The sequence below is a fragment of the Gorilla gorilla genome, chromosome 1 (assembly GCF_029281585.2).
Source record: "Gorilla gorilla gorilla isolate KB3781 chromosome 1, NHGRI_mGorGor1-v2.1_pri, whole genome shotgun sequence".
Taxonomy (NCBI): domain Eukaryota; kingdom Metazoa; phylum Chordata; class Mammalia; order Primates; family Hominidae; genus Gorilla; species Gorilla gorilla.
Genome location: NC_073224.2, coordinates 145725427 through 145743492, shown reverse-complemented (window position 1 = coordinate 145743492; position 18066 = coordinate 145725427). Strand labels below are relative to the sequence as shown.

The 18066-nt window shown below is 34.5% G+C and overlaps 1 protein-coding gene across 4 annotated transcripts in view; it reads right to left on the bottom strand.

Annotated features, from left to right (window-relative positions):
• ARHGAP29 (Rho GTPase activating protein 29) overlaps positions 1–18066 on the bottom strand; it is a 179272-nt gene that overhangs the window by 32444 nt on the left and 128762 nt on the right. For all 4 annotated transcript variants that reach the window (XM_055352587.2, XM_031001250.3, XM_004026160.5 and 1 more), the window contains 7 exons: positions 6785–6942; positions 6075–6211; positions 5696–5800; positions 3357–3455; positions 2200–2339; positions 1730–1918; positions 1010–1147 (listed from right to left, as the gene is read on the bottom strand). In XM_055352587.2, coding sequence (XP_055208562.2) covers positions 1010–1147; positions 1730–1918; positions 2200–2339; positions 3357–3455; positions 5696–5800; positions 6075–6211; positions 6785–6942 — 966 coding nt within the window. The remainder of the gene's footprint in view (positions 1–1009; positions 1148–1729; positions 1919–2199; positions 2340–3356; positions 3456–5695; positions 5801–6074; positions 6212–6784; positions 6943–18066) is intronic.

Genomic DNA, 18066 nt, shown 5'->3' with positions numbered 1-18066 from the left:
TATCAAAACATCACTGTGTACTCTATAAATGTGTACAGTTATTATATGTCAATTAAAAAAATTTTTTTTTAAAAAAGGATCCTGCTGGAAGCAACAGAACTGCAGAGATTGATATATTGAGGACTATCATCACTATTCTCTCTGACATTATCTCTTCATTTTCACCCGAGGACAGAATAGCAGCTAAGCTTGGCTCAGGTCTTTTTTTGTACTTGTCTCATGACAATGTGCTTATTAAGTTCTTGCAATCCCTCCATAAGCTGCTGCTTGATGCTTCTAGAGCCATTTATTCCATCCCACTGAGTAGGTCTTTGGACCTACTCCTGCAAACTACAGGTTTAACAGTGAGAAAAAAAAAGAGAGAGCAGTCTACTCCCTGACCATATTCCTGCTAGAATGTGCAGTACCCAGCTTATAGGACAGTCCTTCCAGATGTTCCAAATGTAGTACATTACATGTTCCCAGGACTCATTCATCATCTTGGCCACTAACCTATCACAATGGCTATTTTAAAATATCAACGAAGGCAAAGCCAGCCTACGATCCAGACACTGTTTTACTTACTTCATATAACTGTGTGGATACTGGGATTTCCTTACACAGCTAGATTTATGCTTTCAAGTCAATTTTCCAAAGCTTAACAATACATTGTTTAGGAATAAATAGCAAGTATTAAAACTATTAAGAGAAGAGAGAGAGTTATGATTATTAAAGACCTCCTTGGTGGAGTTAGGGGGATGTAACTTGGAAGAGGAACATGGGGGTTTTTTATAAGGTACGGTAATATTCTATTTTCTTAAGGTGGGTGATGGGAGATGAGTTTGTTTTTATTTTTCTTTAAATTGTACAGGTATTTCATATACTCTGACCTATGCACTAATAATTAGCAAGATACCCATACCATCTATGCCAATGAAAAAACATGTGTAGCAAATGTTATCAGCAAAATACAAATCATATTTTTGCTGTTTTTAATTTAATGGTGGGTTTCAAGGGTAAAAATTTTTACCTGCCGAAGGTATAATTTCAAGACGTCACAGATATCATGTGAACTAAATTCTGAAATATCTACCAAGTGCATTCCATTTTCCAAAGCTTGACACAGTTTTTCAGTTTTTATTTTGTTTCCACACACACGATAAATTCCCTTCAATAGAAAAGAAAAAAATTTTGCAAAATTCTTCTTTAGTACAAATGGCTAAATGCAGATATCTACATATATTTGATTTTCAATCTTTTCACTCTATTTCAAATTTTATTATTATTTTAGAAAAAAACTATTCAAGGCCAAATGAGGTAACATTTCCTATAGAAATCTGAAAAAATTTAGTTATTAAAGACTGTTCATTGGCCAGGTGCCTGGGAGGTGGAGGCGGGAAGATCACCTGAGCCTAGAGTTCAAGACCAGCCTGGGCAACATAAGGAGACCACATCTCTACAGAAAAAAATTTTTTTTCTTTAATTAGCCAGGTGTGGTAGCGCGTGCCTGTGGTCCCAGCTACTCAGGAGGCTGAAGTGGGAGGGTTGCCTGAGCCTGGGAGGTCAAGGCTGCAGTGAGCAGTGATCATGCCACTGTACTCCAGCCTGGGCAACAGAGTGAGACCGTGTCTCAGAAACAAAACAAAACAAAAAAAACCCCTGAGCATTATTTTCCTTTAAAGTCTCCTTTTCATTAGAATAGGTTACACAGGCATTTATGCTTTTTAAAATTTTAAGAGTTATAATGTACCTGTAGACACAAAGCTCTATTTTCAATCTCTGAGGCACATATTTTGAGTATAAAAGGGATACCATCTGGTTCCTTTTTTGCAACTTGTGTGAATTCTGCTCCAAATAAGTGTATTTTTCCTGGAAGTTTCTGATGACCACAAATAATGACTAAATTTTCCAAACACTTTCGATGACAAACAAGGAGACACTACAAGAAAATGATAGTTTGAAACTGGTTAAGCTTAAAACTATTCACAACTGGGCAAACTGCAGGTGGAAGGTAACACAACAAAAATGAGTTTAAGAGGTATTACTTGCGCTATTTGAAACAGATTTAACAACAAAATAAAATATAAAATTATAGAAGGTGTACTGTAGTACAATTTATTAAACATATATTTGCAAAAGATCCTAAAAAGTAAAATTAAAAACAAAAAGGTATAAAACAAAAAGCATAAAAGGGTCAACACAATTCCACAAAGATCTTACCTCTTCACATTCAACACCTTGGAAGACTACAATGCCTTCACAATCTCTGCATTTCGTGGGGGATCTCAATTTGCGAAACTTGTGTGTGAGAGCTGCCTTTGACATCAATGTTTTCTTAAATGTTCCAAGGGAATTGGGTCCTTGCAAGAGAAATAGTTTACAAAAATTGTAAAATGATAGAAAAATTATACCATGTGATATCATATTTTGAATAATCTTTAAACCCTGTAATAATTCATATATTATAAAAAGCTTTGAATCTCTAATATCAAAATAGCTGCTTAGCATCCAATTTATAGGTCTAATTTATAGATCTCTTAAAAGGCACATTTATCAAACATTTTATCTATGAGTAAAAATCGTCATCAAGTCACTGCTATGAATAATAACATGACATAACGTTTTCAGAATCAGCATATTTACACTGTTATTAATATGCTCTTTCATAGAGCTGGGAAGTGTGTTCATAGGTGGCATTAGAAAAAGCCCCTCTAAACAAAGAAAAATAGCTGTATGAGGTTAGAGTGTGAGCATTATCTGCATTACAGATAAAGCTATTCTTAATTCACTATAAAATTATAGTTAATATTAGCTAGTTACATATTAATATTATACTGGAGGTCACATATTCCATTAATTTAGGAAATGATGCCAAACCAGGTATCTGTAGGCATTAAACACAAAATGAATTTATATGAATCTAATTCAAGTCGTTAAGGTAACTGATTTAACTTTATCCTTCAACATCCACAACTTCCTTGTCCTCAAGAAGCACACTTACTTAGTTTTCTTGCATTGTTTCTTTTGAAGGAGCTTTTTAGAATTTCTTATGCACCACAACCCTTTTAACACTAAGTCACAGTATTAGGTTTATGAAAATGCACAATATCTAGCCTGTTATTTTAGCACCATGCCAATACATTTTACATCCAGTAGTTTTGCTGCCTATTCTTATATTTCTATTTGTAACATTTGATTAATACATTATCAACCCATACTTATATATAATTGTTGGGATATATTTAAGTCATGGTGAATTTTTTTTGTTTAATACACAACAAAGTATTGATTCTTTAAAATTATACTATTTATCTAATATCATGTAGTGCTACTGATTGAGCTGGTTTAGTGGGACTTAATTCAGGTAAATACAATACCAGTTTCTGAAGGGGAAGGTGGCTCTCTTTCATCTAGATCATCTGCAGAGGACATAGTTCCACTGGATGGTGTTCGTGGAAGTTTTCGATGAAAGTCTCCTAGAAGAAAATTGCGGATACAATTACCTGACCATTCATTGTAGAATCTTTGAAACAGGAAATGACAACACTTTCGAAATAACACGTCATACTATTTTATTAGCTTCAATGTAAAAATTTGCTTCTATTCTCATACTCTGGGTAACAGGGAATTTTGATATTCATTCCTGGGAACAAAAAGAAATTTAACTAAATCTGACTTTCCCAAACAAATTTAAAACTGAGGCTCATGTAGTCCAATAACACTTTACTGCCAACTTCTGATGGTAAGTATTAGAGATTGTAAACTCCACAAGTATAGCTGATATTTTCCATTCATATCTAATACCTAATATGTGACAGAGTAGCTGGCACAACAGTAAAGTTGTCATTAAATGTTTGCTGAATTAAGTTATAAATGTATACAATTAAACCAAAAGCTTTCTACACATACAAAAATCTTTGAATATAACAACCCAACAGTAACATCACATTTATGTTACTGGCAAGACTGCCGACTGGGAACCAGGAACAACAGCCCAGTGATACTGGCAGGGAGCTGAGACCACAGGATACAAGCTATGTCAGCAAATGACACTGCCATATGTATCAAAGCATGTTTGGAAGCAGCTCAACTGGGAATGAGGTTTATTTACTCCCTCTGCACAGGCCTATATCTAAGTGGAAGAATTCACCTTAACGTAAGGCCTTAAACGTTTCAAATTCAGAGTTAGAAAAGCCTTTACAAATGATTTTAAAGAACATCCTCTTCACCAAAGGATTTTTCTTCACAATATGCTTAAAGGTAGCTATCTAGTTTTCACTTTGAATGTGCCCCCAATGACTGATAAATCACAAGGTTGTATTGCTCCATTTTATAACTATTCTAATTGTAAAATGCATTTCTTATATTACTGAACAGAAATCTGCCTCCCTATAAATCCCAGCCTTGGTCATATTTTTCCCAAATGGAGGAAACAAGCACTCTAACTTTAATCCCTTGTCACTTCCAGTATTTGAAGACAGCTGACAGGTCTCCAATTTTCCTTTTTCCCAGGCAAGGCATTCCCAGGTTTTCACCCATTTATCAGGTGATGTGGTTTCTAAAATTTTGCCTTTACCACATGAAGTTTTATGGGATCCTAAATAATTTGGGGCTTGCTCTAGATTGGGTCATAATTTCTGGAGCTACCTAGAACCAGTTTGTTGTTACAAAGCTAATTACAAATATTGAGCTCAATATTAGGCTCACATTTCCAGAATGTTCCTTGAACAGTGCTAGTTCTAAAGGAGGCAGCAAAGTGGCAGGTGATAATCAGCCTAAGAACCCAGTGCTGCGTGAAAATAGTTTCCTAAATTTAAATATAAGAGATTTATCTAAATGAGTACAACTTCTGCAATATGTAAAAGAAGAAAAAGGCCTTGGAATCTGAGATGGCTTAAATCCTGTAATCTATTAAGATCCTAGAAGAAAGAAACGTTGCCAGAAAGAATGGGCCTGAAGCAGTCTTTGGTAGAGGTGTAAAGAAAGAATGTTGGATGTAAGAATCTCATGGGTTCAACTGCTACCTTCTTCTCCCGCTAGCTGTATAACCTAGGCAAGTTACTCTCTTAGAAGCCACTAAGGGAGAATTCAAATCGCTTACTCTATTTCTGTCTGGGGATCATGAGATAATCTATATTAAAGTATCTTAAAGCACATTTGTAAAAAATTAACAAGAATAAGTAATTGCAGGCACAGAAATACCAAAATAACATTGTTTACTATAGCAATTAAGTACCAAACAATCCAAAATATGATAATTATATTCACAGAATATACAGCAGTGAAAATAAAGGTGGCTACCTACATTCACATAGATCTTAAAAAAAAAAACACATAAATGAAATCACAATAGCATAATTCAATTTGTATAACATTCAGAAGAGAGCAAAACTTCACCAGATATAGGTACTAGAAACATTTAAAATAGCTAGAGAATGTTTTTAAAACATTTCAGGATAATGGTTTATTCTGGTGGGAGATAGGGCAATGATACCAAGGAGGTGTACACAGGAGGCTTCTAATATACTGATAATCATCTATTTCTTAGGCTGGGTGGCAAATATATAAGGGGTTTTTAAAAACTATTTTTTAAATTGTACACTTTCCTCTCTATTATGTGTGAAAGTTCACTATAAAAACAAGGTAGTTAAAAAATACCTAAAAAAGGACTGATCTTTCAATGAGTTTTCATTGCTAGACTTAAATATAGATGTACCTGGACTTATAGATTCTGAATCCAGAGACCTAGATTCGCTGCTCCCTCCAGTGCTCTCAGAGTCACTAAACATCCCAAATGTCCATGATCTTATAAAGGAAGGACCTTTAATAAAAAGAATAAAGTCAAAACTTGGCTACAGGTGGATTTCATAAGGTAAAATACTGACATTCTATCAAGTGAGACAATTCAAATTTCTTTAACAATAACCAGTTATCAACGTTAAGACAGGCACCATGGTAACAACTGTGAATAAGATCTCATAAACTTACAAACTAAGGCCTGATTTTTAAATTCCAGAGCACCAATTAATTTAACAATCACATTCGAACAATCTGATCTTTTATAAATTAGCACTCTCTTTAGGGTGGAAAACTACCTGTTATATCTGCACTGTTAGAGCATCTGTCCTCTTCAATTTTATTAGAACTGTCAGGAAGGCGTACAACATCCTCTAAAGAGTTGGCAGGTCCAAATCCTGAAGGTTGGGAACTATTTAAATGTTTATTTACATTTCTGAAACAACAACGACAAAAAACAAAACTCAACACTCCAAAGAATAATAATCAGTCTATTTCATTCTATGTTTAGAAAAATCTATTAATTTAACAATCATAGAAGAATTAAACCAACTAAATATTAAAAACAAACCACACTCATGGTTCAGCTTCTTATAGGAGATGTAAATACTTTTTAATTATTTGTCCTTATTACAGTGAAAACATGGGAAGTGAATAGCAAAAGTATAGTCAATTCATGTCATGGTTAAACTTTTCTAGCATGACCTCTGTGAAAAACATAGGTTAAATTTTGTCGACCTTCAAAACACGTATGGCCATCATATGCCATTCCCAAAGGATTTTTAATTCTTAAATAAAAGAAGTCTGTGTCAAAATGGAAAGGCTTACTGTTAGTGAATTACATCTATTCTTTAAATATATCTACTTCGATACCATAAAATAATATTTAAAGAACTCAGAAAATTTTTAATTTTGTCAGTTAGAAAAGTCTCCTCCTTGTACTAGATAGAAACTTAACAATTAAGTGTTTTATATTTTGAAATAATTTTGTCTGTACATTAATTCTCACCCATCAACTTTTTCTTCTTCAGTTGAATTTGTGGCCTTGACAAATTCACTGTACTCTTGGCCTGGGTCATAGAGTTTGGCACTATCACAGAGAGACTGTAAACTGTCTGCAAGGGAAGCAGCCTGCAGATGCTGCATGTGGAAGAGGTTAACTGTTACCTATGGACCCAGAGACAAAAGGCAGAGTAACTCATGATATACAGAATGCTATATAAACATACATTTATTTCAATGACTGCACCAATAAAAATGCCATACAGTGAAGCATACAACACTGAATATCACTCTGAACATACTATGATGCCTGATTTTGCATAAGTCTAGATTAGGGAGAAAAGTAGTTTGAATCTAATATCTAGGAGCAATCATTTCCAGCAAAACTGGCTTTTAGCTGAAAAGTTCAAAAGTGACTTCAAAAACTCCATGCCCCAACTGGTTCATAATTTTAGGAGATGGATGTGTTTCTGAGGATCCTCATCTCTATATCCTGATGGTCTGATCACAACTGCCTAAAAGAAAAACATGGGGAAAACACTTCCAGTCAAAGAACTATTATTTAGACTGTTTTCACTTTTTCAATCCTATAAAAATAGAAATGTTTAACTACAGTACTCAGTTCTAATAATTAGATATTACCTTGAATTTATTCAAAATACATTATTCCATTGAGTTTCACAAATGCCTAAATATATTATCACTATCATCACTTGTACTAACAACAATAGCAGCAGCTGACAAGTGTGTACAACATGCCAGACCCATTCTCAGAGTCTTACACGAATACACTAATTTGATGTTCACAAAAACCTAGGCTTTGGGTATATTACAGCAAACCGATGAGATACTGACCCTCATGGACCTTTACGTTCTCCTGAGGGTGGTACGCGAGAGAAGTAACAAATTACGTAAATAAAATACTTTCTGGTACTGAAAAATGCTATAAATACTATATAAGAATGTCAAATTATGCAGTATGACCAGGTACGTGTTTGTGAAAGGGTATTTCCAACATGGTAAATTAGGGAAGGCTTCTCTGAGGAGGTAACATTTGAACTGCGAGCCGATGTAAGAAAAGCTTCATGGAGATCAATCCAAATGAAAGGAGCAGGTAGTGCAAATGTGAATGTGAAAGAGCTTGTCATGCTCAAGAAACAGATGAAAGGTCAATATGGTTGAAGTATATGGAAAGAGCTGGAGCTCTGGTTTAAGATAAAGCTAAAAAAAGAAGTAGTCATCTAAACTATGGCAAGGTGTCTGAATTTAAGTGCAACAGGAAGCTGGTGGAGCATTTTACACAAAGCTGTAACATGATCTGATTTATTCTTTAAAACGACACTCTGGCTTCTTTGTGGGGAAGGTATTTAAGGGTAGCAATCTGAATAAATGCTAAATTTCAATTAGCTTAATGTTATTTCAAAGACTGCCATGTTTCCTCTTCATCTCTCTTGATATACCAGATGATAGGATAATTAGCCTCTAAGTCCTTTTCAATGTAGACAGGCATTCCCTAAGGATACTTGACTCTGCATAAATAGTATTTGAAAAGTACAGATAACAGAATAAATAGCTTATTTGTGCCCTAACTTCTTCAAGAAACAAAGAAAATTCAAACTGCATAAGGTACAGTTTAATTCTAGCAACTGGCTATGTTAGAGCATTCTCCAGCTAAAGGTAAACTGCTTACTCTCTTGATCCTAAAGGTAACTTGCACGCTAGGTGACCTTCATCAAGTTATTTATAATTTATTTAAACCAGTGCATTGAAAAAGTTAATGTGCAAATGAATCACCTTGGGGATCTTGTCCAAATGTAGATTATGGTTCTAAGGATCTGTGTTGAAACCCAAGATTCTGCATTCCTCATATGCTCTCAAAGTAATGGCAATATGACTGGTCCAAGGACCACATCTTGAGAAGGCTTTCTAAACTTTAGTTTTCTCATCAGTAAAATGGAGCTAAAAACTTGATAGGATTTTTGTGAGAATTAAATGAATTAATGTAGACCGTGAGCTTAATACACTGGCAGGCACGTAGTCAATCTTAGCTATTATTAGCTATTGTTTGAGATGAAGAGAATTTGTCAAAGGTAAATGGCCTAAATGACTTCTAAGGTAATTTCAAATCCTGGATTTTATAACTCTTTTAAATCCTTTCATGATTCTTTAAGTAAATAATATATTAATTAATCGAAATTTGGAAAATAAATGAGATACAATATTAAACACTCAAAAACATTTTAAGGAAGTTTTCTGGTTCAGATGCAGTAAGCTAACTCCCCCGTCTCCCACTGAATTCACCTAAAAATCTGAACAGAATGCACAAATCAAGACTCTGAAAAGTAAATGGAAATAAACTACAATTCAAGGTATGACCAATCCAGTGATAGATCTACTCCTGCCCTCTTTTCCAGCCCATGCTCAGCTCCTACCCAATTCTCCAATTCCCAAAGTACAAACTGAGTGCAGACAGAAGGAGCTCCAAGAGAGGTCCTTTCTGGCCCAAGGAACAAAAGCGGGGAGGGGTGATGGGAGATGAAACTAAAACAGTAGAAGAAAACTCCCTGGTTTCTTTTGTACATTTATTTTCTCTCCTGCCCCAGACCCCAAGCAAGTCCAAATCCCTAAGACACAATCCTATGGGAGCAGCAATGATGGCAGTAGCAGCTGAAGAGATGCCAAAACTCTAATGGAAATCCTTGTTTATGACCAGATGAACTGTAGTCTAGAGTGAGAGGGGTCTGAAATTTCTGTTACTTTTTTCTCTTTATCCTCCCCACACTTGGCCCTGAAGAAGAGCAGAATAGGCAGACCTAAGCCCCCAGCCAGAAGATTAGGAAGGGAGTCACACAGAAGCTGGAAAATGAACCTAACTGTATCAAATGGCTGCTAAAATTGAAAAAAAAATTAATGCTCAATATAGGTTATAAACAGGACCCAGAGTCAATAAAGTAATGACGAAAATATCTAGGATATCATTCAAAATTACTTGTCATACAAAGAACCAGGAAAATCTCAACAACTCGCAAGACAAAAGACAGTAAAAAGACACCAACCCTGATACGGCTCGGATTTGGGATGATCAGATGAAAACTCTAAAACAACTATTACAAAGGTTTCAAAAAAGTAGAGCAAACAATCTTGAAACATGGAAAAACAGAAGAAGTCTCAGCAAAGAAATGTAAGATATAAAGAAACAAAAGGAAAATTTATTGCTGAAAAATAAAATATCCAGAACAAAAAATTTACTGGATGAACTGTATGGGAGAATGGGGATAACCAAAGGAAAAGAGACTGTGAACTTGACGACAGATCAACAGAACACTATAAACAACCAAGAGGAAAAAGCTTTGGGGAAAAAAGAGAGGACTTCCAGAACTGCGGAAGATTAACAAAAGCTCTAGTGTTTGAGTCACTGCCTGTCAGAGAAAGAGGAAAAAGAATACTACAAAAAAAAAAAAAAAAATTGAAGAAACAAGTTGAAAACTTCTCAAATTTTTCAAGAGTCAAACTTGTAGATTCAAGAAGTTCAACCAATCCAAAACAGGAAAAACAGCAAAAACCAGGTCTAGATATGTCTTAAACAGACAAAATCCAAAGACAAAAAAAATCCCACAAAAACAGCCAAAGAAAAACACATGCCACAATTGGGGAATGATAATTCAAATAATTACTGGTATCTCATGAGAAACTACGGATGCCATAAGGCAGTGGAACAATATTTTTAAAGCAGTGAAAGAACTGATTTCTGTATTTAGAATTCTATATCCAGTGAAGGTGTCCTTCAGAAATGAAGACGAAATAAAGACATTCTCATATGAAACACAACCAAGTGAATCCATTACCAGCAGACCTGCTATAAAATAGTGGTAAAGGAAGTTCTGTAGACAAAGTGTTACCAGAGGAAAGATGGAACCACTAGAATGCAAGAAGAATGAATAGAAATAGTAAATAATAGACTACTTTTTTCCTCTTAACCTCTTTATAATATGTATGACTTTTAAAAGCAAAAATTATGAGAGTCTGGTGAGGTTTTCAATGTAGATGGATGTAATTTACATATATCAAATACAACCCAGATTAGGTAAAGGAACTTCTACGGTGGTGATGCTTCTGTGTTCCACTTGAAGTGGTAAAAAACTAGTTCTAAGTAGACTGTAAAAAAATTAAGTGTATGTATAAATATAGATAAGTGTGCAACCATTTTTTTTAAACTTGGCTATTTATAGAATAATCTATTTTAGGCTGAATTGTCCTAGTACATGTTTTAATGCATCTAGCATTTTCATATAACTCTGCAAGCCACATTAAATGCTCGGCTTCTTCAACAGTTTTTCACAGTTCATTACTACACTTTCAGGTAACTAGTAATCTCAGAACTTCTATTTCTGTTCCATGAAAGAGATATTTTTTTTTTTACCAGAATGCTTATTTTGTATCTTAATGACACAATATCCATTTTCATATATGACAGAATCCATATATGTACTACTACATCTGTATGTTCTTAGTCACATCAGGCTGCTACAACAAAAATACCATAGAGTGACTTAACAAAGACTTATTTCTCACAGTTGTAGAGATTGAGAGATCAAGACCAAGGCACTATCAGATTCAGGGTCTGGTGTGGGCCTCAATTCCTGATGCGTAGACTGTTCTTTTCTCTCTGTGTCCTCACATGATAGAAGGGGAAGGGTCATGAGGGCTCCACCTAGTCACCTCCCAAAGGCCCCACCCTCCAAATATCATCACATCATCACACTGGGGATTAAGAACTCAACATGCTAATTTTGCAGGGGGTCATAAGCAGTCCATAGCAACTCAGTTCGACCAAGTCTTAAACAGATAAAAACCAAATATTCAACCAAGATTGTGAGGTTCTAATGAGAATTTACAATGTTAAATGATCTCAAAAACCATTATGTTTTGATATATGCTGCTTAACTGGTTGACTCTATATGACATAAACAATCAAACACATTTTTTCATTGGTCAAGCGATGTAGTTTTACATTTAGCTTCACTGAGAGTAAATGTAGACAAAAGTAAAAAGTAATAATAGAAGTCTACATGCAACCATCGTGGTTATCAAGGCAATGCAAGTTTCTAAATGATAATTAGAGGGATATTTTCTCGGGTTATATGAAAAGATAAAAATTGAATTTCCTAACTGGAAGCTGGCCAGGAGTGGTTTGTAACTGCTATATTCTCTTGAAAAAGACACTGTAGTCATTAGAACAAGAGAAGGGAAGGGAAAGAGTTCTACCAAACAAAATCTCAGTTTTGGTTCATTTATTAAACTTTTCTCTCATTTTATAAGAACAAAGGGGAAAAAAACCATTCTGGTGATTGGACCCATGGGCCAGGCAACCCAATATTCAATTGACAGTGAATCCAAGACATTGCAAGCAATATTCAATTTATGACAGTGGTGCCAGGGGAGGTGTTATGAGCATCCACACTATTTTTTCCTTCACAATGTTTTCTTCAGAAAACATTTAAAAGTTAGGAATATAACCTGAGCTACTATAGCTTCTTAATAACACAGATGTGTGCAACCAATTTTTTAAAAAAGGTATATGAAGATACATAATAAAAAACCCAGTAGACAAATTAAAATATATGTCTAGAAAATTATCAATTCATCCAAAAGAAGGCAGAAAAAGGGAAACAGATTAAGGAAAATATCATAAGGCATAAACAAAAAAGAAATAAAATGATAAAACTAAATCTGAACATATATTTACCTTAAATATAAATGGTCTAAACACTCCACTTATAAGATAGTGCCAAAACAGATTTAAAAAAAAATCACAATAGAAGTGTATCCTCTCTATAATGCTATATAAGAAACTCACTTTAAATATGATAAAATTAAAAGAATGATAAAAGATATGCTACACTCAAAATAATCAAAAGAAAACTGGAATAACATATCAGTATTAAATAAAGTAGAATAAAAAGCAAGGGAATTTATCAGGATAAAAAGAGACACATTTCTAGGGATAAAAGGATCAATATACCAAGATCATTAATAATTGTTACTGTGTAAGCAATGGAGCTTCAAAATACATAAAACAAAAACTGATAGAACTAAAAACACACAATATGTTGGAGACTTCAAAACTCCTTTCTCAGTAATTGATAAAAGTAGCAAAGGTAAATCATCAAGAATACAGAAGAAATAAATTACATCTTAAAACAACAGGAACCAATTGATATTTATAAAACACTCCAGTTAACAACAGAACACACATGCTTTTCAAGTGTACATGTGGAAAATTCATCACTGATCTTTTCAAAGAAACAGCTTTTAGTTTCGATTTTTCCCTGTTTTTCTTTTTAAATTTTATTGATTTCTTTTTATTGATTTCTGCTTGTTTACGACTCACATCCTGGGTCATAAAATAAACTACATAACAAATTTAAGAGATATGTAATCATAACCAGTATTTCTCCCACCATAATAGAATTAAACTAAAAATCAGTATCAGGAAGATATACAGAAAATCCTCAAATACTTGGAAATTAAACAACAGACTTCTACATTATCCACAGATCAAAGATGAAGTCTCAAGGGAAATTAGAAAATATTTTGAACTGAATATAAATGAAAATACAAATTTTAAAATTTGTGGGATATACATAAGCAATACTTAGAGCGGAAAATTTAAAGAATTAAATGTATCAGAAAAGCACAGGAAGGTCTCAATAAACAACATAAGCTTGTGCTTTAAGAAACATTTTTAAAAAGGCAAAATAAACCCAAAGAAAGTAGAAATAAAGAATAAAATGCAGAAATCTGTAAAATTAAGAAAAAGAAAAACTGATGAAACTAAATGCTATTTCTTTTTTAAAAAGATAATAAGACTTATAAACCTCTTGCCAGATTGACCAATGAGAGAGAAAGAGAAAAAAGATGCAAATTACCAGTATCGGGAATGAAACAGAGGTTATTACTACAGCCCACTGAGACATTAAAAGGTAAGAGAATACTACAAGACACACTGTGCACATAATTCAACAACCTAGATAAAAAGGACCAATTCCATGAAAGCCACAAGCTACCAAAAATCACCTAAGAAGAAATAATTAACTTGAATAGGCCTATATCAAAATACGCTGAATATGTAGTAAAAAAAAAATCTTCCAAAAGAGAAAATCCCAAGCCTAGACACTTTCACTGGAGGAATGTTATCAAACTTTTAAAGAAGAAATAATACAAATTTGAAACAATCTTTTCCAGAAAACAAAATAGGAGGAAGCACTTCCCAATTCATTTTATGCAGCCAGAATCACCCTGACACTTTCAAAACCAGACAAAAACATTTTTTTTAGACATATCAATCTTTCACTGAGAGAAAAAGAAAAAATACTCAACAAAGTAGCAAATTGAATCCAGCAATATATAAAAGAAAACAATTCCTCATGACCAAGAGGGGCTTATTCCAGGGATGCAAAGCTAGGTCCACACTCATATATTAACGTAATCCACCATATTACAGGCTAAAGACAAAACCACATGTATCAAATAACGCAGAAAAATATTTGATAAAATCTAACCTTTATTTATGATAAAACTCTCAGCAAACTAGAAAAAAGAAATTTCTTAACCAGATAAAAGGCATCTTCAAAGAACCTACAGCTATCACCATATTTTATGATGAAAGACTGAGTGCTTTTCCCCTAAGATGGACAATTAGGCCAGGATGTCTTCTCTCACCACATCTATTTAACAGTGTACTAGAAGCCTTAGTCAGGACAATAAGAAAAAGAAATAAAAGGAATACAGATTGGAAAGGAAGATATAAAACTGTCCCTATTTGCAGGTAACATAGTTTTTCTATGTAGAGAATCCCAAAGGATTTACAAAAAGCTCCCAAAACAAGAGTGAGTTTAGCAAGGCTGCAAAATATAAAACCAACACACAAAATATCAAGTATATTTCTAAATATTAACAATTAAAACAGCCAGCCACGGTGGCTCACGCCTATAATCCCGGCACTCTGGGGGGCCAAGGTGGGTGGATTCCTTGAGCCCAGGAATTCAACACCAGGTTGGGCAAACATGGCAAAACCCAGTCTCCACAAAAAAATACAAAAATTAGCTGGGCATGGTGGCATGCACGTGTAGTCTTAGCTACCTGGGAGGCTGAGGACTGCTTGAGCCCAGGAGGGTAAGGCTGCAGTGAGCTATGATCACGCCACTGCACTCCAGCCTGAGTGACAGAGTAAAACCCTGTCTCAAAAAACAAAAACAAACAAAAAACCCCCCAAACCAATTAACAATGGGAATTTTAAATAAAGGAAATCTATACATATGCACTTATGTGTACATATAGACCATTCACAATAGCCCCCCCAAATAAACACATACATATACAGGATTAAATCTAACACAACTTATTAAAGGTATGTTGAAAACTACAAAATGCTGATTTTTTTTTCTTAATCAAAGACCTAAGTAGTTGGAGAGACATAATATAATATGTTCATGTGTTGGCAACTTTATATTGCTAAGATGCTACATATACAGTCAATGCTCCCCAGTCTGATCTAAAATTTAATATCAATTCCAACCAAAACGTTGGCAAGAGTTTTTTGGAGATATGGACAAGCTGATTCTAACATTTTTATGGAAGGTCAAAGAACCTTAAATACTCAAACAATTCTATAAAAGAATAAAGCTGGAAGACCCACACTGCGTACCTGATTTTAAGACTTGCTGCAAAGCAAAAATAATCAAGACACTGGGGCTTTATAAAAAGGACAGCGAGAACTAAACACCACATGTTCTCAATCATATGTGGGAACTGAACAATGAAATCACTTGGACACAGGGTGGGGAACATCACACACCGGGGCCTGTCAGGGGGCTGGGCACTGGGGGAGGGATAGCATTAGGAGAAACACCTAATGTAAATGATGAGTTGATGGGTGCAGCAAACCAACATGGCACATGTATACCTATGTAACAAACCTGCACGTTGTGCACATGTATCCTAGAACTTAAAGTATTAAAAAAAAAAAGACAGCAAGTACTTCAGTGCAACAAAATAGAAAATAAACAAGTAGACATCTACAAATATGGTCAACTGATTTTTACCAAGATGCAGAGGCAATTTAATGAAAATGGCATAGTGTTTTCAACAAATGGTATCAAAACAAGTGGATATCTGCATTTACCATGTTTTTTATTTTCTCTATTTTATGCAGTTTTGACATCTTAAAAAGCATGCTGGCCAGTGAGAGACTGACTCTCCCTGGGCTAGCTAATTCCTAGAGATAGCCAAGGGCACAGCTAGCATCACAGCTTTCATGTGCAAAGCAACAAGTCTCAAGTCCATAGATCCAGCCACCTCCTTCTCTAACTCTTACACACAAAGCCAATTATTTTCTCTGTCCTAAATCACCCCAGGGCCAGGTACCAAACAACTGGAGACCATCCCTATGCTCCAAAGTCCATGGAAATTCATACTAGCCAATCCTAAACAGTTTACCTTGCCTTTCCTGAGGAAACCCCAATAAAAACTCTACTTAGCTTTCTTTCATCCCTACTTATGCTTGCCAAACCTGGTAATTCCCTTGTGGCCCTGTGTGGATTGACATGTCCCCTTCTCTTGGGAAATTTAAATCCTAAGTTTTTCTTTCAATGGCACTGACCTTTCTGTGTCACTCCGATAAAGTAAAATCCTGTGGGTATAATTTTATTATAACATCCATATGCTAAAAATGAACCTCAACCTGTACCTTAAACCTTACACAAAAATTAAGCCCAAACGGATCATATATCTATATGTAAAACTATTGAAATTTTAGTAGAAATCACAGGATGAATCTTTATGATCTTGGGTTAGGTAAAGCACTCTTAGGTATAACCAAAAGCATGACTCATAAAAGAAAAAACTGATAAGTTGGATTCCAACAAAATTAAAACCTCTTTCTCCCCAAAAGACACTGCTAAAAGAATAAAAAGAGAAGCTCCAGAATGAGAGAAAATATATGCAAGCTCAACAATAAGAAAATAAACAACTCAATTTTTAAGATAGCTAAAACACAGATTGTCAATAAGCCTTTGAAAAGATGCTCAATATTGTTAATCATTTTTAGAAACACAAATTAAAACCACAATTAGATAACACACCTATTGGAACAGCTAACATTTAAAAACAATGACTGATACATGTCAAGGACACAGAACAACCAAAACTCTCATACACTGCTGGTTAGAATGAAAAATATTATAGCCACTCCGGAAAACAGTTTGGCAGTTTCTTATAAAGGTAACTACACATTTAGCACACCAGCCAGTAATCCCACTCCTGGTATTGACTTGAGAAACAAGAAAACTTATGTTCAACAAGAATGTATAAGAAAATATTCTGCGGCTCTACTCATAATCACCCCAAACTGGAAACACCACAAATGTCCAACTAGTGAATGGATAAACACTATAGTACAGTCATACAATGGAATTCTGCAATAAAAAGAAACAAACTATTGATACATGCATAACACTGATGAATCTCAAAGGCATTATGGTGAGTAAAATAAACCAGTCAAAAGGTTATATACTATATGATTTCACTTATATGACAATCTGGAAAAGACCAAACTCATAAGGCAGAGAACAGATCAGTACTTGCCAGAGGTTAGGAGTGGGCAGAGAGTTGGACTACAAAATAAGTAGCACGAAGGAATCATTTTTAAGTGATAGTATTGTTCTGAATCCTGATTGTGGTAGTACTTACACAAATTTGTAACTGTTAAAACTTGTGGACTATACATGAAAAAAAGGTTTTCCATGTAATTAATTTTACGAAAAACATTTTAAAGAGTAAATAAAAACACTTCAGGACAGAATGCTTTGTCTCCAAATAATTTGGTTCAATTTTAATATTTAATTTACTCCAATTCTGAAGAATATATCTCAGTGCACTGGCAGAAGTTTCAAGGGTCAAATCAATGATGTCAGCAAAGCCAAGAAAACTGGTGGCTTAGAGGCAATTTTAAACTCTCAGACTTCAATTTTAACCAAACAAATCATCAATCCAGAGAACATGGGGAAAGGCAGATCAAAAGAAATTCGAACTGTATATCACTATGAAAAACTGAAAATCAATCTGCAAACTCAACACATTTCATTAATCTCAGAATCTAAATCCCGTAAGAATTGTAACTTATCAGGCATACCTTCCCCTTCTGCAGATAGAGACTTCTCTTTCTTTCTTTTCCCTCCCTCCCTTCCTTCCTCCCTCCCTTCTTTCCTTTCTTCTCTCTCTCTCTTTCTC